The following is a 27,361-nucleotide window of genomic DNA, read 5'->3' as shown; positions in this document are numbered from 1 at the left end:
TGGAGATCGGCATTTAAGGAATTGGTAGCAGATATTCGAGAAGTTGAAGCTGATTGAGCAGGGCAAGTTTTCTCAAAATGGAAAGTGGAATGCAATGTGCTATCATTGGCAAAACTACTGTTTTGCTGATGGGATGATCTTTATTTACTGTTGGGATGATCACAGTAGTATGAAAGATTTCCCCCACCCTCCCATGTTTAACTCCATAACCATATACTGCAGTTTCCACATTCAACAGTGGAATGTGGAAACTGCAGTATATGGATATCGTCTTGAATCTCATAAATAGGAACTGGCTTGCATCATGTGATTTTTATTGGATTGAAGTATGAGGTAGAGTATTATTTTGTTTCATAATAACATAGAGGGGAGTGGGAGGGAATCACAATTTTTATAAATTGTTATGGGGATGGTGATCTATTTTGCAAGACAAGTAAAATTCAACCAATTTTTTTATTACGCTTTTTTTCTCCATTTTCCAAACCTTCAAGGGTTATTTTTCTGTGTATGTGTACCATTATACGAGGTAGAATCAGAAAGTTCCAGTACTGAATTTGTTAAGAATATTTTGAGCATCGAATATGAAAACTTTTGAGTTTATTTTGTAACCTAGGCTACTGGCAATTAACATAGGCTGTACAGTAGATGACATTTTGGTTGCACATGTGTAAAGTTTTATTTTTATTTGTTGCTGAAGGTAAGTAACTTTGTAATGTTACTTTTTGAACAAAGGTGTTTTATGAATGCTTTTTGTTGAAAAAAATCAGTCGCAAGAGACTATAAATGATTGTTGAAGCTTACAGTGAAAGTGCTTTGTCGAATGGTAATTGAACAGTTACTTCAAAGATGGATTCAGTATCATTTAGTATGATGCACTGTAGGTGATCTTGCACATTACGAATTTGGAAACTTGTATCCCATATTAAATGCATTATTTGTACTGATTTGTCTGATAAGAATTGAAAGATAGTTTCTCAAGTTGGAATGTTATGTTGTATTTGATATTTTAAGCTTGAAAAAAATGTGAAACTTCTTTTATTCCCAAGTTTTTAATATCAGGTGAGATAGAAACAGGAGTTAAACTTTAAAAAACTGATTGAAATTTACAATCATGATCTACCATTTAGAAAAACAATAATGATAGTAGATTAAATGTGATATTGTCTTTATGACCCGCAAACAGTGTGTGAATTGTCTGAGTGGAAGTCTCCTAGTAGGTAAAAAATTTCAGATTGACAGATCTGTCTTTAAAGTTATTCTAGAGCATTTTTAACTATAACGTACATTTCATTTTGCATTTATATCAAGAAGTCATACTGTTAATAAGATTATGTACTTAAAAAATCATTTAGTATTTGAGAGATGTAGTCAGAAGGAAGGGATTGTAGGCAAGATAAAGTTAAATTACTCCATGACAATTCTCCTCCTCATTACAACTGGGTAATTTCTTCCTAGTTCATTTCACAAATATACATGGTCTCAATTCTAATCTCAACGATGTCCATTTCCACTTGCAGTCTGCCAAACCCCATGTACTTTTTCTGACAGAATCTCAGTTATCGGTTAATTCAACTACTGCTCCTCTCAATTGCCCAAATCATTCACTGTATGATTCCATTCACCTCAAAGGTGGTACTTGTGCATATGTCCATTCTGATATTCCCTGTCAGAGAATTGGTAATTTGGAATCTCCTCTCTTCGATCTTCTTTGGATTAAAATCTCTCTACCTCGTGTAAAATTCATCAGTTGCCTCTACCGTTCTCCCAACTCCACTAATCACTTGGAGCTCTTTGACTTCCTCTCTTTGCAACTTGACTTTCTCCAGTCCAACTTTCCTAACAGTGAGGTAATTTTCCTTGGTGATTTTAATGTTCACAACTCCAGCTGATTTCCGTTTTCTAGTCACACCGACTCAGCTAGTCGAGATGTTGAGGCTTTTGCAATTTCTAATGACCTTGCTCAGATTGTTCATTTACCTACAAGAATACCAGACAATCCTAACCATACAGCCAACATGCTTGATCTTTTTCTCACAAACAACCCTTCTAAGTACACTGTCGAAGTGAGTGGTCCTTTAGGTACCACAGATCACAACTTGGTGCTTGTCTCTTCTCCAATGGAGCCTTTATCTGATGACTATTCCCAACCTCGTATTGTTGGGCATTACAAGAATGCAAAATGGGATGACCTGCGAGACTTCTTTTCTTCTTTTCCTTGGTCGGATTACTGTTTCAAAACTTCTTATGTCAACATTTGCTCAGATCGTGTCAGTGAAATTATTCTTGCATGAATGGAATCCTTTATCCCACACTCCACTTTAAAATCTCGTCCTTTATCTAAACCTTGGTTTTCCAATAAATGTGCTAAAGCTGTTCAAGAGAAGAATTTTGCATATCGTAATTGGTTTGTTTCCATTCCTTCAGTTTCATTTTCTGCCTACACCAAAGCTCGCAACAATTGTAAAGCAGTCATTAATCAGTTCAAACTAGATTTTGAACTGGCTAAGAGTAGAAAACTTGCTTCTTACCCTAATGGTAGCCGAGCATTCTGGTCTCTTGCCAAAGCTATTGGCCGCAACTTTTGCCCATCTCTGCTCCCACTTCTGTCCAAACCAGATGGTTCTGTTGTCACTTCAGCCAAGGATAAAGCTGACCTGCTAGCATCCCATTTTTCTTCCAACTCGTGTATTAATGATCTTGGTAAAACACCTCCCACCATTCCCAACACGATCCATTCAATGCCTCCTGTGGTCTTCCGTCAAAAGGATGTCAGAAGGATTTTGACAAATCTCGATGCTAAGAAAGCTCCAGGTCCTGATGGTATTTCTCCACTTGTTCTCAAAACCTGTGCTCTTGAACTTACTCCTGTTCTTTGCTGCCTTTTTTCACTTTCTTATTCCAAAGGTGTTTTTCCTTTTAGCCTTCTGCTTGGGTGACAAGTCCCTCCCATTCAATTATTGTCTCATTGCAATTACTTCTACTCTTTCTAAAATAATGTAGAAATCAATTAATCACCAACTCTTAAACTACGTAGAAACCTTCCGTCTGATCCACGATCGCCAATATGGATTCCATCAGTGTCGATTCACTGGTGATATTCTGGTTTATGTCACCCATTTATGGACAAATTCGATGGAAAAGTTTGGTGAAACACAAGCAGTTGCTCTTGACATCTCAAAGGCTTTCGATCTTGTTTGGCATAAAGGTCTTCTAAACAAGCTTCCATCCTATGGTTTGCCAACTGTTAATTGGTTATCCAGTTTTTTCTCTAATTGCTCACTGAGGGTGATGTCTCTCTGTCTTCTAACTCCTCAACTAATGCTGGTGTCCCCCAAGGTTCAGTTCTTTCCCTCACTCTTTTCTTATTGTATATTAATGACCTTCTTCTACTGACTGGAAATCCTATCCATAGTTTTGCCGATGATAGCACATTGCATTCCACTTTCCATTTTGAAAAACCTTGCCCTGCTCAATCAGCTTTCTGAATACCTTGCTAAACACCAACACTCTTATAATGACCTTGTTTTTTACACAGTTACTTCCATGATGTGATTTTTACTGTTTTCCTAAACTGAAGAACTCGTTAAAGGACAAAAGTTTTCTTCTGAAAAGAAGTTATGGTAGTTGAGACAAAATCAGTGAAATTTCAAAAGAGGACTTGAAGTTGTTTTTTGCGAATATAGTAACCAATGAGAGAAAGTGGGTAAACAGCTAAGGTCATTATTTTGAAAATTTTGATATATAATTATATATATATTATGTTGGTTAAATAAAAATTCAGTTCTTTAACTTTTTGATTTTACTTTGCATACAAGGATAGTTCACATGAACACAGCAAAAGTTAAACAATTTTTAGCCTAAGACATAAGGAGTAAAGTCTTTCCCCCTTCTAGATTTTTTTTGGCATTCTCAGCATACAAATTGGCCTCTGTACACATTTATAGAGATAATATGTGACAAAGCTAGAGAACTCTAAGAGGTGGTACACTATGGTCTGAATAGCTGTGTGCCAAAAATTCCCCAGGACAAGACAAGAAAAAGTGTTAATCGAGAAATGATTTTATAAAGATAAAACCTAAAAACCCTATAAAGGTTAATTTATCTATATGTGTATACAGTAGAAGCTTATAAAATCTGACATCCTCGAGACCCCGGATGTCAGATTTATGCCATCTTGGGTCCTGAGATGTATCCTGGATTTTCAAAATGTTTTAGAGATTATGCACCTAACCTAAGTATTTAGGCACTAATTCATTATTTTTATTAGGTAATAAAAACAGTGTTCAAAGTGTTGTTTGTAATTAAGGTGGTCTCCAGGGTTTCCCCTATATGCCACTGTGGTATCTGTAAGGCAGAAGCCAATGCCGGCAAATATGTGTTTAGTGTTGAAATGATTGTATATGTGTTGTGTTTTATGCTGAGTGCGTGAACCTGGTGACTTCAGAGTCAGTTCACACTTGGCCCCCTGACTCCCATTCCTGGAGGTGCACCAGGGACTACTATCTGGAAAATTTCACTAACTGAGATTTCCAGACAAGCTGGAAACCTCAAGGAATAAATAAGGAAAGGAGAAGGAACATAGTAGGAGAAGTAGAGGATTTGGTGAGGGAGGAAAGAGATAGAAGTAAGGGAAGAAAGAGACATCCTCAGAAACTAAGTGAGAAGTACAATACAGCAAAAAGAATATAGAATAGAAGATTACTAGTGGAAACAAAACATATATACTGTATACAAATATCCCTATCTGCAGAATCTAGCAGCACATAGAGAGAAAAGAGCAATCAGCTCAACAAAATATAAAGGAGACCTGAGATCAACTTAATCGTAAGACCCACCTACAAATCAAATCATTTAAACTTAGAAGTAGCAACTATCATAGTTACTACTGGATTTACATTCATGAGTTATGAATAGCCCAGAACCCTTCCAGGCCATGTCTAAATGAGCAACCAATCAATACCAGTTAAATCAAATCAGTAACCACAGATCAACATAACCTTGAATTTCTTTTAAGTCACCACAACCTTGGGGTGTAAAAATATCAACATCTAGCATGTAACCTGATCCAGCTGAAAACTTTTCTGTGTACACAATATTTACATAGCTATACAATTTATAACCCGCGATTTGAGAAAAATGATTACATGCTTCACCAGGAATTATCAATTTAAATTTTGGACCATTACATCCAGAACAACACACTATACAAGTACAGCAAATAACACCAAGGAACAAGAGTGTCTGTGTACACACAGTACCATATTTGTCTGTAAGTCCCACAGGATTTATCTTTTTGTATATCCTGCGGATAAGTAAGTTCCAATATTCTTGTAAGGACGAAGCTAGGTATAGCCACAAATAGTTCCGTGTCCTTCTAAATAAAATTCCATTTCAATTGAAAACCACCAGAGTACAACATATAAACGTTCACAAACACTGTCCACCAAGGTAGCAGCACAAACATTTAGATTATTTTGACACAATGGCCTTCAGAATCCCAACCACAAAAAACAAGCATCAGCTTCACAAATTCAATCACATCCATACACTGATAAAAACAGTAGCTGAAGTGTGTAGGGATAATTCATTATTTTTATTAGATAGTACAGTAACTCTCATCCCTATATCTCCACAGAATGATTGTCACCAGCATTATCCAAAATCCTTACCTGTATTTCTGGACTGGTCCAGTGGGTAATATATTTGCCTAAGAAATGAAGGTGACAGGTTTGAATGCTGCCTCTGGTATTGGTGTTGCAATTGTCTAGTATTTTTTAATGTGAGGTATAAATGGTGTGATATAAATTCGGCAATTGAATCACCTTAAAAACTAAAAAAAAATAAATTAAACCCCTGTACCATTAAGCGTTATACTATAAGTATTATAGTATTGAATGTCTTGCAAAATAAATAATTTTATGCATTGAAAATACATCATAACAGTGATGTACAATCTAGGGAATATTATATGTGAAACAGGAAAAAATTGGTGTATGGAAAGTATTAATGGAACATAGTGCATAAATCCTTCACCTGTGGTGAGTTTTTTTTTTTTTTTTAAGCTCGGCTAGCTTATTTTCTCCTCTGCCTTTTGAGATATATTATGAGAAATATTCACAAGTGCCGGATTTTTGAATGCCCAATTTTTTTAGGTTCCTATTGTATTAATAATTAAATATATATTGAAAATTTTAACAGATTTTAATCATTAAAATATATATTAAAAATATTTTAAAGTCATCTTAACTTCTCAGAATCCGCCTGAAATTTCTTCGTAGTCTGACATTGCAGACAAGAATTGTTGGATGCAGCAGAAGTCAACCAAAGTGCAACTGAAAATACAATAGTAGCCTTGATTAATCAGTAGTGTCATATTGCTATTGTTACCAATGATCCGATTCTGCAAACTAAATTACACTGTTTTGAAGCGGGGGGGGGGGATGAGGGTAGAGATGGCACTGTCAGCGTCTTTCCATAATAAATTAAAACTTATTTCCCCCCCCCCCCCAGTAGATTTAACTTCTGGTGGAATGTTTCTCAGCTTCTAACTCTTCTTCATTACTTGAGTGAATAGAAAATTCTTTTGATCCTTCAGAGGCATAATGAAAGTTACATAGATTGTTTTCCTCCCGAATATATATATATATATATATATATATATATATATATATATATATAGACAAATGTATATGATCAGTGTATTGGGTAGGGGTGCTGACCTGGCAAGTGTAATTACAATGGAATAAATTGAGAATGCCTGCAAAGTAAAAGCAGATTACCTGAAATTAAATAAAATTAAGATTAACATAAATCCCCTAGCCTCTGTTGTGTCTCACGGTGTAGAAAACTTGTGCCCATGGATTGGCTAACTAAGGGGTTACTATGTTTTGTTATGCCCTGCTTACTGTTTTGTCATCTTTATTATTATTTTTATTTTCATTTTTATATTTCTTCTCTGACATTGTTCAGACCAGTATTTGTAATAACACTACCATTACTGACTTAAACACGAGGCATATGCCCAGTCCTCCGCCCAGGGATTGACTTTGGTACAGGTTACGCAATCCCGGAAAGCCCAAGCACAACTATATTCCCCTTCTTCCATTTACTGTCAGCTGTTCTCAAATTCTACAACTTATTTCTTGTGCATGATTAGGCTGGCCGAAAGTGATATCGAGATGCTGTTCTTCTGCTGTTGCTTCTTTTTTCGTCTTAAAGTTTAGTGTCTTTTCAACACTACCTTGTTAGTCTTTGATTCTCCCTTTACTGGCGCATTTGCCTCATTTATTTAATTGCTTACTTCCTCATCACATGGGCTCCTTTCACTTTGACCAATTCACACCTCCCCCCCCATACACACACACACACTCTCTGGGTTATTTCAACTGATATAAATATACAGAGAACTATTGGCTAACTTCTTTGGTCTCCGATACAGCCCTGCGTTCACTACAATCAGCTAATTTCACTGACTCCTGTCTGATCCTACAGTAAATTGTCATAACCCGACTTTATTCTTTCATCTTAAAATTACTCTTTCTTTTACTTTGTTTAAATTTCAAACTGGGAAATTTGCCTTCATTAAAAAAAATTTAATACGAACTTTCATTCAGTTTTCCTTTACAGGATTTAATCGGTGTTATTTTAGCATAATTCTGCATTTTGCTTTTATTTATTTTTGAATTTGTAAAAGAATAAGAGAAGTTTATCTCAATATGATATGTAGAACACTTCCATATGATACTCTACAGACACCATAGTTCATGTCGCAGACCTGCTGAGATGTATGTGGTACATATAGATTGTCGGCCATCCTGCAACCACTATAGCTGATGAAGGTGGCCGCTGCTGCCGAAAGCTCCTGTGTTGGTAGTTCTAGTGATTTTAAACAAAATCACTAGAACCACTTTTAATTTTATATATCGCTTTTAATTTTATATATTTTATTGTATTTTATTCTTGTTATGTAACATTTATTTTATTTTATTTCATTTTGTTTTAATATTTTAATATACAGTTATACGATCAGTACGCATGTATTTTATTTTATATTATCATAATAAAGGCATTTTAAAGATTTGAGTCAGTGTTATTTAGTAGCATTGCAGATGAAATACTCTCCAGAAATTAAAATGAAAACAATTAAAAAAAAAATTAAATCTTACATTACAATAAGAAATAATTAACAGTAATTAAAAATCAAACGAACACAATTAAAAATTAGTTTAACGCAATTAAAAATTAAGTAAAAAATTAATTTAAAGAAAAAAAATGTAAAACAATTTTCCTTCCTAACACTGACAATGCTTTTCGACCGCATGTCATGATCACAGCAATGAAAATTACCGAATCGGGGTGAGCATGGAACTTAAATAGGGATTATTTGTCTTCGTGCATGCATGTAAAGGACCAGAAGTCGGAGATTAGATATAGCCGGTGAACGTTAACAGAATTCTTGTGTAATTTAATTTCGATGGTTTCTGCAATTAGTGTTGTATAATTACTTTGGACACTTAAGTATTTTGGCCTCGTTAAATAAAAAGTATGTTTTTCAGTAACAGCATTAGTATTAGTAATGGCCACATGGTGCAAGAAAGCCTATGGCTTATGCTGCACCAGCCAAAAAAAAAAAAAAAAAAACCCGAATAAAACAATGATAAAAAAAATAATAATAAATAAAATATAAATAAATAATAATAATTAATAAAAGAAAAGGAAATTAAACCTATCATCCTATGCGCTTCCCTCACCCGAAGGTACTATCCAGATGACCGTTGAATTTCCCCAAACTGTCAGCCTCTACCACCCACGTAGGCAACTTATGCCAGTAATTTATAACTTGCTGGCTAAAATAAAACTTCCTGCAGTCCAATCTAAACATTTCTCCCCGTAACTTGAATTTATGTCCCTAGTTCTAGCATCATTTATAATCTTGAAAATTTCGCCCTCATTCATTTTACTAATGCCTCTCAGAGCCTTAAACACCTCAATCAAATCTCCTCTAAGGTGTCTGGTTTCCAAACTCTGCAACCCACATATTCGAAGTCTTTCTTCATAAGGATGCCGTTTTGCCGATCTCACCAGGCGAGTTACCCATCTTTCCACCCTTTCAAGAAGCTCTATGTCTTTCTTTAGGTGCGGACTCCATACTTGAACACAGTATTTCAAGTGTGGTCTAACAAAAGCCTTATATAATGGGATTATCATGTCCCTATCTCTACTTGCAAAAGTTTGATAGATCATTGATAGGACACCATGGGCCTTCCTTGCAACCTGTTTACAATGCTCAGAGAATTTCATGTCTCACCATATCGTAACACCCAAATCCCTTTCCTCCAGTACTGGGTTTAGTTGAACTCCACCAAGTGAATAAGTTATTTTGGGATTAATCCAACAAAGTGTAATACCTTACACTTTGTTGGATTAAAGCATAGCTGCCATTTTTCTGACAATTCCTGAAGTCTATCTAGGTCTCTCTGAAGAAGCTCAGCTTGATAGTGATCATTAACTACTCTACCAATTTTAACATCATCTGCAAATTTAGACATCACACCCTCTATCCCTTCATCGATGTCGTTTACGAAAATTAAAAACAACAGTGGTCCTAATACTGATCCTAGGGGAACCCTACTTCTTACATCAACCCAACCTGAGGAATAGCCATTTATCACAACCCTCTGCCTCCTGCCCTGAACCATCCTGCTATCCATCTAAGGATTTTCCCAGCGATTCCAACCTGTTCCAGCTTATAAAGCAACTGCTCATGTGGGACTGAGTCAAAAGCTTTGCTGAAATCTAAATAAACAATGTCGAAATTATTCCCTAAATCCAGCTCGTGAGTGACCCTTTCAATATAGCGCGAAATTTGTTAAACATGATTTTCCCTTTACAAAACAATGCTGAGTATCCTTGAGAATTTCAATTTGATCCAAATGATCCTGAATTCCACCTTTGATCATTGCCTCTATGATTTTCCCACTGAAGTCAGACTGACAGGTCGATAATTACCCACTTCACTCTTAGTGCCACCCTTATGTATGGGAGATACATTGGCACTTTTCCAATCCAAGGGAATCTCCCCAGAGTCTAGTGATGCTTGCATAATTAGCCTCAATGGTTCAATGCACTCACTTGCCGTCTCCCTTAAGATTATAGTGTATATTCCATCAACTCCGGGAGCCTTACTTGCCTGTAGGCTCGAAAGTTTTTTCATTGAATAATCTTGCGAATTTTCAATATCATTAATTACATATTTTTCAACTTCGCTCCCACAATTTACCATTGCCACAAAAGGTTTTTAATTTGTAAATATCGATGCAAAATAATTGAGTTCATCTGCAACAGAAGCTGGTATATTTAATACTATCCCCTTTCCCTTACGTAAAAGTCCGATCTGATTTATCCTGCTCTTCTTGGCATTTATATATGTGAAGAATTCCTTATTTGCTCTTTGCTCTGTTTGCTAGTGATTTCTCATAAACTGCCTTTGCCTGTCGAACCTTTTCTGTGGCTCTATTACAGATCATCTTGTAGCTGTTATAGGCTTCAGTACTTTTTATTGCTCTGTAACCTTTCCATGCCACCTTTTTCTGCTCAAGTAATGTGGCAACTTCACTAGTCATCCAACTTGGAACCCTCCTCACGCAGTATTTTTTTAATGGTAAATACTCATTCAAGGCATCTGTGATTAATGTTTTAAAAGCATACCACAGTTCAATTGTATTCATTCTCTGTGCGATATCTACCCAGTTAATAGAGGCCATGTAGCACCTTAAGGGCATCGTAATTTCCTTTTCTGAAATTAAAACCCATTCCTTTTCCTTTTACTACTGCTGCTACCTCTCTCATCATCCACCGTAGAACTCTGTGATCACTTCCTGCTATTGGTTCCTCTACTGTCAGCCCTGTAATGTCATCTGATTCATAGGTGATGTTGAGGTCTAGGATATTCTTTTCTCTAGTACTTTCCCTGACATGTTGATACAAATAACAGTCATCTAGTTGATTTAAAAATTTTGTTCCCCATGTCGAGTTTCCTTCCCATTTACTCCAATCAATTAGAGGCAAATTGAAATCACCCATAATAAGACATTGACGCTTACTTGCCTATTCCATTTGCATGTAGAGGCTTTCATCATAATCTTCACAATCACCTGGTCTGTAGATCACTCCTACTTGCATTATACCTTTGTTTCCAACTATCTCACACCATACAGATTCTATATTAGCACGTGAAACATCTGAATCCGGGAAAGCTATCGTCGCACTCGGGCTGCTTCTGATAAGAAGCATTACCCTACCACCCCTTCTATCTACCCTACCCTATCCTTCCTAAATACATTATACAAGCCGTACTGAAACTCATCATCCCCAGTTTCTGGGTGGCACCACTTCTCTGTAAGCCCTATCATGTCAACATTACTTGTTTTAACCAGCAGTTTGAATTCGCTTATTTTATTGATGACACTTCTAACATTACTATATAAACAATTAAGACTTACTGTTCTTGTATATTTAACAATCCTTGAAGTTTTTTAGGCTCTCTTCCCTGGCATTAGCTACCCGCTCACTTGAAACGTTTCTGCCCCTAGAACATCTAGATAATATGTCCAGAATTAGCATGAAAGGCTAATTCTGATGCTGCTGAATGAGAAGCAGGAACTGAGGCCTCGTGTTGATTAACACGAAAATTCAGAGGAAACTGCATAGAACCCTGATAAGATGAGTCGCAATCACTGCAAGAAATGTTGTATACTAGGTCATTTATTTGTGTTGTGAACGAGGAAAGGGCTGAGTGATTATTCAGTATAGTGTGTAATTTCTGTATTGGCATGGTACAATTTTAAATTTGTATCTTTAAAGAATCTGTTAAGTTGTTTGTACCACTGTTCAACATATGAGACAGAAATAAAGTATTTTTTGATATTACTATTGTTTGTTGGTGTATTTTTTTTGTATTCTTTCCTTAGCTTGTACCCTAATTTTGTCTATTGTAGCAAGTGGGTAACCCCTGTTTAAGAATCTGCTGGTTAATATTTGTATTTCTGAGCCCAAAGCAGATTCTGTCATTGAATATTTATAAGCATTGAGAAATTGATTAAAGATAATTGGTCTTTTGTAGGTGAACGGGTGATAGCTGTTATAATGCAGAAGCATACCAGTGTTTGTAGGTTTACGATAGATGTTAAATTGGATTTTATTTGCGTCCCGAGTAAGCGTGAAATTTAGAAAATTTAATGACCTAGTATTCGTATTCTCCCTCTCCAATGTAACTTTGAGTCTAGAATGAATATTATTAAATGAATCTAAAATGTCTTGGATAGTGCTACTATCGGTAATGATCGGTAATTAGAACATAGTCTAATTACCTCCCATAGTATGTGATACGGAGTAGAAAAGGCATCAAATGTATATTCAATCGTTGAGAGGTAGATCTCCGATAGTAGGCCGCTCAGGCTTAATCCCATTGGCAAACCAAAATTTGTTTGCATACTTTGTCTCGAAAGGTGATATAGTTGGCTTCAACTAAGAGTTTAATTAAGTGAAAAATTTCCTTAATAGGAAGTTTCGTATAATTAATTGGTATCGAGTTATTATTTAACATATCCCAAAGAATATCTAGTGTGTATTCAATGTTTACATTCGTATATAACGAGGTAACATCTAGTGAGAATAAATTATCATTACCACCAAGTCTACAGTCCTTAAGGTTATTAAATAGTGTGTCGTAGTTCTTAATCCCAAATTATATTGCCTGTCTAAAGGGTTTTATAATGCTATATACATGTGTGGCCAAGGATGAAAATGCCGAGTTTCTGTAGGAAACAATAGGCCGAATAGGAAAGCCAGTCTTATGTAATTTTACCTGACCAAATAGTGCAGGAATATGTTCTGGCCTTCAATTCCTTAAACTGAGCCATAGTAATGTAGTTGTTTTTTCGATACGTGGTTAACATTTTATTGTATTGTTTGACCAAATTGGTAAATAGTGCCGGGTCTAGTTCAAGATAAGTGGAGGTATCTGATACAACTGACTCTAACTTATTAATATAATCAGGTTTATTGAGTATCCATTGTATCTCCTTTGTCAGCTCTCTGAATAATAATGTCTTTATTTTCCCGAAGTTCACGTAAAGCTGAACTGTCATGTATATTCAATTTAGGCAGTCGCGTTTCTTTTACGTTATTCATCACCTGATTAACTTGTTGAATAAATAAATCTTTTTGTGGAACGTTACGAAGTCCAAATTCAATATCAATTATGCACTGTTTTTTAGGTAGTTTTCGAGGTGGTAAATTGTAATTTAATCCTTTTTGTAAAAGTGAAATCTGGTCCTGCGATGGCATATACAAGGAAAGATTTGTAACCTGTTGATATGTCAGTTCGTTGAATGTTGGGTGGGGGGGTGTTCGGGAACTAGCTGAAGTATTCTGCGGTAGACCATTATGTATATGTGGTGGGGGGGATCGTCACACAACTTATATGCATTTGGCCGCAAGCTCGCGACACTGTGTTAGAACTCGTGTGAACATGTCTTGACTCTCCCGATAATGTATTCAATTTGTTAACGTGTGTGTTTTTTATTTCTGAGGCCTGTGCTTCACGTCACAAATCATGTTTGCTGGCCATATTTAATTTCCGACTCGTGGTCCTTTACGTGCATGTGCGAAGGCAAATAATCCCTATTTAAGTTCCATGCTCACCACTCTTCGGTAATTTTCATTCCTGTGATTACGACATACGGTCGAAAAGCATTGTCAGCTTCAAGAAGGAAAATTGTTTTGCAGTACTATTTTATTATTTTTATGTTAATCTTAATTTTATTTAATTTCAAGTAATCTGCTTTTACTTTGCAGGAATTCTCAATTTATTCCATTATAATTACACTTGACAGGTCAGTACTCCTACCCAATACACTGATCATATACATTTGTCTATATTTCATTATGGTTGCGGGTATTTCTGCTATAACTAGTAGTGCCCTGGATCCATAATCCAGTTTAATAAATTAATTTTTTCTTTCAGTTTTGTCATTACACATTATTATTTTTATTTATGTTATATATATGGAGAATATCAGCATATTTTACAATTAGGGCAACCAAAATTAGAGGGTAGAATTGCATTATTAACTGACTGAGCCATGCCAGGACCCCCAGCAAAGTAAAAAATATGAAAAACAATTATAAAAATATTGTAATAAATATTTATGCTTACATAATAATACCTTGGGAGGCTTTTTTTCTTAAGGAAGCATAGAGGGGTAAAAATAAAAAATATGAAAAGCATCTCAGTGTAAACCGAGATGCTTTTCATATTTTGGTAAATTTTTTTCTATGGGGCTTCTATATAAGCCCTATTGGAAAAAATATAGTGTTATGAATGTGAGCAGTAAAAATATGAATAACTTTTATTCTAAAGAATAAACAAGCCACTGTTAGCACACACAAATTCATAAGTAAGGGAGTTGAGGATATCCATTAAAGAAAAAAAATTGATGCCACTGGTTATTCTAAACAGATAACAAAAATGCATTCATTTTGTAGGGTTTTAGAACTAATAAATTAGAAGAAAGGTTGCAGACTCAATTAGAGGGTGTGTATACAAATGACTGTAAATGTGAATTTTAAATGACGTAATCAGTTTGTCAGATATGCTTAAATTTATTAAATTTTCCATGAAATTTAAGTATTGTGTGTGAATTAAAAGTTTGTATTTCAGAATAAATATACTGATGAAAGAGGCATAATGTAAGTTACAGAGATTAGAAGTATAGATTTTAGAATTTATTTTACTTTGGAGTATTGGATGTTGAATTAACAAGATTTTTTTATAACCTGAATATAAATCTTTTGAAGAAGAAAGAATGGAAACTCTGATATATATATATATATATATATATATATATATATATATATATATATATATATAAAGATAATGTTAAACCATTAACATAGTTTGTTTACTATAAATGTTCAATATTAAAAATTGATATGTGGTTCATATATCATAAAAATTATTATTAACTTCTTATTGTATAGCAAATTACCAAGACAAGTAAGGCAGTGTAATTAACTACTGACATTATCTTTTGTTTCAGCAGATGATTGCTAAAGGCAAAAGTGCATCAGACCTTTTTCCTGCTGTTGTTAAAAATGTTGTTTCAAAAAATATTGAGGTAAGTTTGATTACGAAATAATGTACAGGGGCGGGTCAGTAAGTAATGCACAATTACTCGTACAGGCAAGTGTATAAGGAAGAGGGGGAAAGAATTTATGATGTACTATCAATTACCCATTAACACACCTAATATAAGTTCTCTCGTGGTATTTTTGGATCTGAAGATATGATGGATGGACAAAATGACAGCTGTTTCTGGCAACTGTTTGTGCTGGAGGTCCTGTTCAAATTGAGTGATCAGCTGGCCACTCTGTCCATAGAAAACTCTTGTCATCCTACAAAGTTGAAAGATTGAATTTTATGTATGTGAAGTATGGTTACAATATCTCAGATAATAAATTGTTTACAACTTATAGTGTGATATTTATTGACTCACCCTTGCATTTCATTTATTTTGTTAGGGATGGGCTGAATTAGTCACTCAAGCATAGGCATAGACCTATTGTTTTCACTCAAACTCTTTTTAACATGCTACAAACTAACCATAAAACTCAATGTGTTGTATACTCACTGACTTTTCTAGCTTTGTGAGATTTCTCCTAGTCATATCTTTTAGAATTTTACAGAAAGATTATTTTACTTTAGATTTCAGTCAATTTTCAGTATTTTTTTAAATTGTAAACATGTTGAATATATTGATATGAGTTTTAAAGCTTCTGTTAAGTGGCTCTGCTCATAATTATTTCAGATTACAGACTATGTGAATAAATTATCTGTGTGGCTTTGGTTTTTATTGTCAGTTGTAGTAGCATTTCCAGTTTTCTGTGATTATGTTTTCTTCCTCAGAAAAGATGATGGGAATACAAAGCTTTATTATTATTTTTTTAAATGAAAACCCCAAGCATGAGAGGTATTAGAGCCTATAGTTCCTAGTACTGTGCATGGGTTGAATGTTAAGATGAAAGAAGATATTTGTTGACATTAGACTTGAATTTCTGTAGACTGTAATTTTCAGGAATTATGTATGAAGGAGGTCCCTTCATCAGCTGACAATACAGGTGCTTCACTGTTATTAGACTATTTATACTAGACAGTGAAGCATGTGCACGAGGTTGGTGAATGTTATGGAGGCATTTTCCTTGCAATGTGATGAATGTTGGCATGTGTCCCACGTATGCACTCTACATTGTAAACAGCAAGTGTCTGATTCTGGCCAGTAATCCATTTGTGGTCCTTCCATTTAATTCACCAAACTCGTGCACATGCTTCACTGTCTAATACCTGACCACACCCGGCATCATTTGTTGTTCCATTGTAACGTTTTTTGTATATTAATTTCAACCGATGAAGGGACCCATCATCCCGATGTAGTAGAGATATGATTGTAAATAGTTTAATATTTTGTAAATATTTTAGTTTTTTGTAAATATTTTTATAGTTTTGTATTGTATAATGTTATTATTTGTATAATAATAAATTATACTAACATTATAATACACTGATCGAAATCTAATCATGTTATGACCTAGGTAATTATTTACCTGTGCATTTGTAGTGACGTAATTGCTCTGTCCTCTTCTCCCATTGGCTTGAATAAATATCGCTAGGAGGAAAACTTTTTTAATGTATATAGAGTTAATAATAATAAATACCCATGGTTTGTCCCTGGCCTTGCAATAACTTATATGATCAACAAGACATGGACCATTCAGCAACAAATTTCACTCCCTTCAATTAGCTCAACACCCCAACTGCTTATGCAGGAAGGAGTGACTTGGGAGCATATCCTGTACTATTGTATGAACTATGAACTAGCCAGGATTCAACTGATCACAAAGACTGTCCCCTACCAAAGGGTGAAGAATACCTATTTCTAACCAGCAAAGACAGCTACAGACATTTTTTTAACTTTTGTGTCCATGGAGCTATCAAAGATTGAAATAATAGCCAGAGAACTGCCCAGGCACAGAGGGACACTGGGGATCTTCCTACATATTGATAAATTGCAATCACCCTGAAGGGAACCCCCCCTAGCCTTTTTATATAAGATAAGCATATTAGAACTTGATTAAATTGACTGAGAAATCAGTAAGCTACCTGGAATTAGTGATTCCCACTCACTAAATAATTCCTGTTCTAAATAATTCCAGAAGAGACTTGGGAGCATGAGAGGCTGACAGTTTGAATAAATTCAAAGGTCTACTGGATACTTACCTGTGTGATTAGGGAAGCATATAATGTGTTTTCTTATCTACTTAGTTGGGTTTTTTTGCCAGTCAACAAAAGCCTGTGGCTTACTTGCACTATTTGGCTATTACTATTAGTATATTATTTATTTAGCTATTTTTGACTTTTATTTTTATTGTTATAGTACAGTGGATTCCAGTTATTTGGGCAGCTGTTTATTTGGGATGAATCTTAAAGAACAGAGGTTTACTTTGCTTAATTGGGACAACATGCTGTTTAATCGGGGCAGGAGACTGCAGCATTCGAGATAACCCTATGATTGTCTCCGATCATGCCATGTGGTTCGGTCGGATTTCTGGAGGTCACAACCATAAAACAATTAGCAGTCCCCTGTTTATTGGGCTTTTCTGTTACTGCAGTCTATTATAAACGGATAGTAAACTCGATCTTATTGAATTTACAATAATACTGACAGCTGGAATTCTGTGGGTTATTATGGTGAAATGTGTTTACACTTCCATGAAATCTTCAATCATAAAAAAAATAAATTTTCGGAATCTTCCCTTCATTCCTATTTTTTAAGTTTCGTAACTTGCTATTCCGTTCTCACTTGCAATTTGTTTGTGCCTTATTCTTTGTTATTAATTGCTTATCTTTTTTACTGTTTTAAATTTTAACCCCCACCCACAAATGTTAGTGAACACAAATATCAGCTAGTTAGTATGTACATAGTACAGCACATATTAATTAAGCTATGCATGTAAGTGTAAATTTATTTTTATTTTGCTAACCTGTGGAAAATATTCTTCCGATTTTCACTTATCATTTAATTTTTTAATTGGTAAGGTAATAAGTGTAAATCTGTGCTTTATATCTTTACTTTTATAACCTGTGGATAATATTCTTCCTAATTTCGCTTATTAGAATTACTGTTTAATAGAATTAAAATTCAATTCACAAACATCATCATAATGACTGGTACTTACTACATATTGTATAGTGAATGGTACTTTACTATGGTGAGTCCATCGTAACGTGATTTGATTGTGCAGAAAATCAATCGTAAAGCGGGGTTCCACTGTATTTTTAACTATTTAAATAAAACTTCGCATAATTGGGGCAGCCACTTAATTGGACAAAAATGCACTAGTCCCAATGTTGTTGTTGTTATTATTATTAGCCGTATGGTGCAAGGAAGCCTGAGATTTATGCTACACCAGAGAAAAAAAAAAATTCTGAATTACCCTGAGAGAGAGAGAGAGAGAGAGAGAGAGAGAGAGAGAGAGAAGTAAAAGGGAATCACCAAGAAAAAGAAGAATGAGGATTATCCAGCTCAGGACCCTGGGTTGCCATGCCCATACTCACCAAATGTGAGCCTGGGGTTAAATGTGTTCCAAATAACCAGAATCACCTGTAATAGTAAAAAAAAAAAAAAAAAAAGTATTATTCTTCCCCCCCCCAAGGCTTTTTATATAGGCAAAGCATATTAAATTGACTAATAAATCAGTAAGCTACCTTGAATTAGTGATTCCCACCCACTGTCTTCTCTATTTTATTTATTTAGTTATTTTTGACTTAATTATTAACTTTGTACTTAACTATGTATAAATATAGTGCAAGCGCGTCAGAAATACATAGCTATATCTGAATAAATCAGAATATTAGTAAAACGGCATTGTTTTAGGTTATATCTCATATTGTGAATACCTTCACAAGGAGTTGCCATGATATTGCACTACTTCGAATAAGTAACGCTTCACCTAAGGAGAAGACTAATGTTACTTATTCTTAGATGGGTACCACCACCCAGACGGCACCGTTTCAGGGCTGTTTGGCCCTTCTTCGGTGGGTGGGTAGGTACCCGAGTGATGCAATGATGGCAAAACAGTTATGAAGTATAACTCCGCAATTATACCCTAAAGTGTTTAGGGCATAAGCCTCAAGCTATGCCCTAAACGCTTTAGAGTCTAAATACATGATACACCATCAGTCATCTCTCATATTGCAGAGTTATACTTCATAACTGTTTTGCCATCATTGCATCACTTGGGTACCTACCCACCCACCCACCAAAGAAGGGCTAAATAGCCCTGAAACGGTCGGGTACCTACCCACCCACTGAAGAAGAGCCAAATAGCCCTGAAATGGCACCAGGGGGAGCTTGATGATGTCCAGAGTTTCCAAAAATAGGTAACAACATTTTTCCCCACTGGGGGAGCATTGCCTATTCGAGGAGTTTATGAATTTTTGAGTGGTGTGAGTTGAAGGAGTTACTGTCCCTTTCATTCTTCTACACCATTTCTTTTCCTCTTCCACTCCTACTATTACTTTCCTGCTACCTTTTTTTGCTTTTCTTTTAGGGACAAGTGGATATTCGAGTTATTATCCCATACATATACAAAATAGCCCTGAAATGGTGCCGTCTGGGTGGTGATATCCATCTGAGAATAAGTAACATTAGTCTTGTCCTTAGGTGAAGTGTTACTTATTCGAAGTAGTGCAATATCATGGCAACTCATTGTGAAGGTATTCACAATATGAGATATAACCTAAAACCATGCCATTTTACTAATATTCTGATTTATTCAGATACAGCTATGTATTTCTGATGCGCTTGCACTATATTTATACATATCTAGACTCCTCCATAGCTTGAGGCTTATGCCCTAAACGCTTTAGTCTTTGTACTTAACTTAACTGAATTAATAGGGTTTAACAAAAATTTAAATGTTACTTAGTAACAGATAAATTAACTTTTTTTTTTTAATTTACCCATTGTAACTTATTACTTCACTTAGCTCAACATAGCTGAACTTAACTTTTTAATTACCCTAGAATTAATTTCTAATTCTTTTATTTATAAGATGAATAAGATTTATAAAATTAAATTTTTTTTCCCTGCAATTAGCTGTTAACTCTGTCGGTTCTCTAAACACGTCTTAGTCCTTTATCCCTTCTAATAGATTTAGTTTCCTAAACTAAAGGTTTTTTTTGTGGCTGCCTCCTTTCATCCACCTCTTGTTTATTCTGTCCCCTTCCATTCTCCCCTGTTGCTCACACTGGTGAATATGGGCTTGGCACACCCAGGGTCCTGAGCTGGATATCATCATTCTTCTCTGTTTGGTGATTCCCTCCTACTCTTGGCAAAGCTGTTGGCTGAAACTTTTGCCCATCTCTGCTCCCACCTCTGTCAAAACCAGATGATTCTGTTGTCACTTCAGCCAAGGATAAAGCTGACCTGCTAGCATCCCATTTTTCTTCCAACTCGTGTATTAATGATCTTGGTAAAACACCTCCCACCATTTCCAACACACTCCATTCAGTGCCTCCTGTGGTCTTCCATCAAAAGGATGTCAGAAGGATTTTGACGAATCGTGATACTAAGAAAGCGCCAGGTCCTGATGGTATTTCTCCACTTGTTCTCCAAACCTGTGCTTCTGAACTTACTCCTGTTCTTTGCCACCTTTTTTCACTTTCTTGTTCAAAAGGTGTTTTTCCTTCTGCTTGGAAATTTGCTCATATCCAGCCAGTTCCTAAAAAGGGTGACAAATCCCTCCCATACAATTATCGTCCCATTACAATTACTTCTACTCTTTCTAAAGTAATGGAGAAATCAATTAACCGCCAATCCTTAAACTACCTAGAAACTTTCCCTCTGATCAACGATCGCCAGTAAGAATTCCATTAGTGCCAATCCACTGGTGATATTCTGGCTTATGTTACCCATTTATGGACAGATTCAATGGAAAAGTTCGGGGAAACACAAGCAGTTGCACTTGACATCTCAAAGGCTTTCAATCGTGGTTGGCATAAAGGTCTTCTAAACAAGCTTCAATCTTATGGTTTACAAACTGTTTTTTGTAATTGGTTATCCAGTTTTCTCTCTGGTCACTCACTGAGGGTGATGGTAGATGGCTCTCTGTCTTCTAACCTCTCCACTAATGTCGGTGTCCCCCAAGGTTAAGTTCTTTCCCCCACTCTTTTCCTCTTGTATATTAATGACCTTCCATTGACTGGAAATCCTGCTCATAGTTTTGTTGACGATAGCACATTGCATTCCACTTTCCATTTTGAGAAACCTTGTCCTGCTCAATCAGCTTCAACTTCTCGAATATCCTCTACCAATTCCTTAAATGCTGATCTCCAGTGGGGCAAAGCCAACTTAGTTGATTTCAATTCTAAAACTCAGTCTTGTCTTATATCTTGCAAAAAGGATTGTTCTGCTCCTATGCTTATCTTTGGTGACACTCCAATTTCTAGGCAAAATGATATATCTCTTTTGGGGATTACTCTGACTTCTAATCTCTTTTGGCACAAGCACATTACAAATATTGCTTCCTCTGCATCTAAAAAACTGGTTTTCTCTTTCGCTCTCAGCATTACTTTTCTTCCAAACAGCTGTTTACTGTGTACAAGTTGCAAATCCACCCTATCATGGAATATTGCTTCCACATCTGGAGCAGTATTCCCCAAAACCTCTGTCAGGCTTCTAGATTTCATTCAGAAGAGGGCAGTTAGGTTAATTAATGAATCCTCTCTAATAGAGTCTCTCCACTCTGTCTCATAGTCATACCGTTTCTGCTGCATACCTTTTCTACAATGGGCACTGTTCTTCTGAATTGGCTTCTATAATTACTGCTCTCTCTTTCAAAACAGTCTGAACATGTGCCGCTACAAGCCAACATCCATTTACTGTCCAACTTCAAAATCACAGAACCAACTTTTCATCTTCCTCGTTTACTGATGATATATTAAGGAGTTCTTATGTGCTGTGATGTAATGACTAGATCGTAGATATAGCTTAGCTTAATTTTCAGCACTCACCTCTTAGTTATCCGCTTAGTTTGGTGAAAGTTTCAACGTGTACATAGTAGTTATGAAATTTTAAAAACTTAAAGAATTATAAATTTAAAAATTACTTAATTATGAGTTTTAAAAATTTGCCTAAGAAAGGAAAGCGCACCTTCCATTCTATAGTTGTCTACCTGAAATTATATATTAAAATAAATTAAAGTAAGATAAAAAGCTAATAGCCGTGCATGAGCAACTTTTGAAAACTTCTTCAGTTAGCTGTAGTGGGAAGAGAAGAACGCGCGAAGTGTTATGTACTGGTTAAGTTCCCGAAATGCATTTCAGTGCACGTGGAAACTTTATATGTGCTAAATTCCAAATAGGGGAGAAGTTGGTTGGAATCTTTTTGTTTAATATGTTGAACGATGTGTGGCACTTAAACCACTCAATGACAAGGGCTTCATTTTGAAGAATTTTATAACTGGAATTTAGTTTAATTGCTGTAATAGCTGAATCGATGAGTGGGTTATGATTATAAGATTGAACATGTTGTGTTAGTTCTCTACCTGATAAATTAGATTTGAAGCTATTAAAGTGGTAGTACGCACGTGTGTTAGAAATTTTTGAAGTCCCAGATTTAGCTGTTGAACTACCTATGTAACATGCTTGACAATCTGATTGACATCTAATCAAATATATAGTGTTATTATAATCCTGTGTCCCATATTCATATGTTGCCTTGTATGAATTAAATTTAGGACTTAATTTATTATAAGATGTAAATATTAATTTGATATCTGTATTCTTAAAAACCTGTTGAAGTCATCAAGCATATTTTTGACGGTATGGGAGGGCGATAAGGGATTTGTGTATCTTATTCACGTGTTTATTAATGTTGCTAGGGTTATTAGTACTAGTTAGTTAGTTAGTTATTTGGTTTTTAGGAGCATTAGCAACTAAGGCCATATTGCTCCGGGATATGCGGTGGTCATTCCCTGACCTTTCCGCATCATCCATATTTGGTGGTGTATTAGTACTATTATGGACTTTAGTAATGGTTTCTTTTATTAGTTGTAATGGGTATTTCCTGTCGATAAATTTTTTGGTGAAGTATTGCAATTCTACGGATAGGTCTGTTTGTGTGTGACTATATTTGATAGTGTTATATATCTGATTATAAAGAAATGCTCTTTTGATGCATAGAGGATGGTATGAGTAGTAATGTAAGAACTTACCTGTATGTGTGTTCTTTCTGTATATTTTGGTGCCTAAAATTGTACCGATTTTGTATACAGTCAGTCCTCATATAATACGTGTTTGCACTACACGAATTCGATCATACACGATTTATAAATAGGGGAACGATATCTTATATAACACGAACCGAATTCGCTTATGCACGATTCACCTTTGTGTTTACAAGAAATGGCAGTCGAACGCGGAATCACAACAACTGAACGCAACACGATAGGAATGAAGAGAAGATTCTGAAAATGTGTATTTGTTTTTTATATCAGTGAAGGGAAAACACATTTCACCATAATAACGTAAAAACCAACACAATTCCAGCTATCGTATAATCGCAAATGCAATTAGATTGAGTTTACTACCAATTTATAACAGATTCCACTCGCAGAAATGCAACTGGAAATTGTTTTTATTGTTTTATGGTAGTAACCCCTAGAAATGTGCTTTAGTAAAATGTGAAGTATTAATAGTGTATCTCTGCCTTTACGGTGTTGTTTATTCAGTTGCTACACGCACACAGCTTTGTTTATGTGTATCAAGTGTGCCTCCTCGTTTTGTAATTGTGCTTTATTCCCTAAAAATGAGTAAAAGGTGTGAAAAGGAAGCGTCCTGGTGAAGACTCTGCAGATTCAGAGAGAAAAAGAAAAGCAATATCGATAAACAGAGGTGGACTGGATCAAAAATTCTTACCCGGGAAAATTTGTAGTGGCCTCATACTGTGGTTTATGGCCAAAATCACACTGGCCTCTGGCGCACCGGGGTTTGGCGTATGGCCAGTCCTCCTCTGTCGATAGAGAAAAAATATGAAATTGTGAAACGCTTTGAGCGAAATGAAAGACCATGTGATATTGCACGTGCTACAGACCTAAATGAGGCAACGTCGAGAATTACAAAGAATGCAGAGAAAATAAAAACAACTTTCATGGCAGGAACAACTCAAAGTGTAATTAAAATCCATTAGATTAAGACACAAAGAATTGGAAGAGATGGAACGGCTGTCATCTGTTTGGATAGAAAATCAAACAAAAAAGTTTGCTTACAATAGAAGCAAAAACATTAGCAATATTTTATTACATAAGTCATAATAAAATACTTACATATTACTTAAAATACTTAAGTAATTAAAATACTTACATATTACTTAAAATACTTAAGTAATTAAAATACTTACGTATTACGTATTTTATTACGTATAATAATAAATAATCGTAATAAAATACTTACGTATTTTATTACGATTATTTATTGTGTTTGGTAATGTTTTGGTTACAAATATGTGTTCAATCTTGGGTGGTCGGCACCTAACCCTATTTTTCCCATAGGGCCTGTTGTTTATATTGCATGATTTTGCATTGCACGAGGGTTTCTAGGAACACAACTATCGTGCTATACGAGGACTGACTGTATAGTGAGATTTAGAAAATTAATTTTATTATTGGTTTCTACTTCAAGGGTAAATTTGAGTCTCTCATTTGTTGTATTAAATGTGTTAAATAAGGTGTCGATAGTGGTTTTGTTGCCCATTAAAAGGAAGTCATCCGCGTATCTCATATACAATTTAATACCTGGGGGGAATGGTTGAAGTATTTTTTCTTCAATAGAAGTGAGGTAGATTTCGGATAAAGGGGCAGATATACCGAGGCCCATAGGAAGGCTAAAAATTTGTTCATAGATGTTATTTTGAAATTTAAATTGCATGGCATTAAGTAACAGTGACGTGAGCTCTAAATTGTCATTAATGTTTAAGTCAGTATGTTTTGTCAAAGTGTCATCTTTAATTAATAGTTCTTTAAGAGCCAGTAGCATGGTTTCGATGTGCACATTTGTATTTAGGGAGACGATGTCGAAGGACGCGAGAATATCATTTTCAGATATGGTCACGGAAGTTATACGTTCATGTGTCTGCTTAGTATTGTAAACCCTGAACCGAGAAAATCTCATTAAAGGTGAAATAAAGGGGCCTCGGATAAAAGGGACCAACACTACACTGCATAAACTCCTACATCTACACGTATGCAGTTTGGCCTTTACAGTGTTTTAACTGTATGCATCACAGAGGTACTACGTGGAACTGGGGAGACCCTCCCCACCAGTGCTGCAAAGCAAATAAACTATGTTACTACACATATATTCTGTAAAATGGCAGTTGAAGTTTAATTCTGTAAAATTTTGCATAGGAGTGAAAGAAACTTCGGGTGACTTACAGACTGGGGACGTGGAATTAATGTTTGTTCGGGATGAGAAAAATTTAGGGGTTATGATATAAGCAGATATGACATTTTCCTTGAAGCAGGCAATCAGGGGAAAGTCCAGGGTGAACTGTCAATGATCTATAGGACCTTTGCTAGCAGGAAGAAGGATGCTATTATTCTTCCTTATAAAATAATGGTGAACCCACATTCTAGTGAGAATTCAGAGATGGGCAGGCGGATTGTTTGGGATTACTAAGGGTTGTCCCTGTGTGAACTGTAAAGCCTGAAGACTGAAACACCTCAGGGATGAGCTGACTGAGGTGTTTAAGGTTCTTAAAGGACTAAGCTGAATGGGGGGGGGGGGGGGATATATTCACGTTGAAAAGCAAAATTAGAGAAATAGAGCACTAAAAATTTTGGTAAGCAAAAGAGGATTATATCTCATGCAGTTCACTTTGGGCAACATGTTGTTGATCAATGAATGAATTGTCTCCCAAAGTGTTATAGAGTCCGACAAAGTTGAAAGTGGATGGTTAGTTGCTTTTTAGTGATGGGTAAATTGTAGACAAATGTTTTTATTTATTTATTATTTTTTTTTTTTTTTGCAAATGCAGATTAAGTTCACTTGCTTGCATAATTGACCTGATTAATACATGCAACCTGATGATTAGGAGTAACTTATACTAAAGTTTACACTAAAATTATCATTAAAATGTGCTTTTTATAAAGCTTATTTGCACTTTTGTTATTTCTTCTGGCAAAAATCTGATGTGTATATTACAAGGGGGTTAGTGAGAGTGACCGAATGTCCTGGACTTGAGAGGGAACAGTAATTTTGGTTACTTTTTTACAACTTTATTGGGCTGTTGTTGCATGGCATAGGATTAGCTGTAGAGACACCTGGCTCAGATTTTATAGGGGGCAACATTCAGCCTTCAAATTTATCCACTTAAAATTGTAAATAAATGCTAACCAAAATTTCATATTTGTGGGAGTAAACCACCGAACATTTAAACTTGACTGGTTTAATTGTATAACTTGCTGATAGCTGTTACAATTAATTTTGGAATATTTGTATATAACTTAATGTCTCTATATATAGATTTCATGTGGAATCTTTGTCCCTGTGAATTGTTCATTGATATTATCTGTTTATACATTAAAAAGTTTTCTTCTGAGTGATATTTATTCGAAGCCAGTGGGAGAAGAGGGTGAGGCAATTACGTCACTATAGATGCAATTAATTATTGACAACTGTCTCCATAACGTTCACTAACCTAGTGCACATGATTCACTGTCTAAAATTTGATGATGTTCCATTGTAATGTTTTTTTTTTTTTTTATATTAATAAATATTGTATATTTGTAAATATTGTAGTTTAGTATTTTGTAAATATTTCAGTTAAATATTTTAGTCCTGCTTTTTCGGATGCAATAATATTCCTCATGTATTATGGAACTCGAAGAAGAAGGCCTTTTCCTAAGTGACCTATGTAAACGTAGGTAAATAATTACTTAGTGATATTAGCCGAAGTCCAGTATAGTGTACACAGGCAGGTACTTCGATGAAAGCGAGGAAGATGGCAATAATTGACAGGTGAAGGTACCCCCCCCTTTTCTGATTGCTTTGTGTTGTCGAGGAGGGGGGAGAGCTTTGCTTAGGTAGGCTTTTTATCCCCCCATACAGTTGTTTTAAAGCCGACTGGGCTAGCCAGGTGGGTAAAGTGCCTGCCTGGCAACCCAAAGGTCGCGGGTTCGATTCCCGCCTCGGGCTTGGATCAATGTACTGCAAAAACCTTGGGAGGTGCATTATGGCCACAGA

The 27,361-nt window shown here is 35.5% G+C and overlaps 1 protein-coding gene across 3 annotated transcripts in view; it reads left to right on the top strand.

Annotated features, from left to right (window-relative positions):
* rb (adaptor related protein complex 3 subunit ruby) overlaps window positions 1–27,361 on the top strand; it is a 445,832-nt gene that overhangs the window by 22,086 nt on the left and 396,385 nt on the right. For 2 of the 3 annotated variants that reach the window (XM_090381955.1, XM_090381953.1), the window contains exon 3: window positions 15,102–15,179. In XM_090381955.1, coding sequence (XP_090238081.1) covers window positions 15,102–15,179 — 78 coding nt within the window. The remainder of the gene's footprint in view (window positions 1–15,101; window positions 15,180–27,361) is intronic. The other variant, XM_090381954.1, reaches the window with a different exon arrangement.

Source organism: Mastigoproctus giganteus, chromosome 9, assembly GCF_048544385.1.
Source record: "Mastigoproctus giganteus isolate SK-2022 chromosome 9, ASM4854438v1, whole genome shotgun sequence".
In the NCBI taxonomy this organism is placed as follows: domain Eukaryota; kingdom Metazoa; phylum Arthropoda; class Arachnida; order Uropygi; family Thelyphonidae; genus Mastigoproctus; species Mastigoproctus giganteus.
This window is presented reverse-complemented; position numbering and strand designations above follow the sequence as displayed.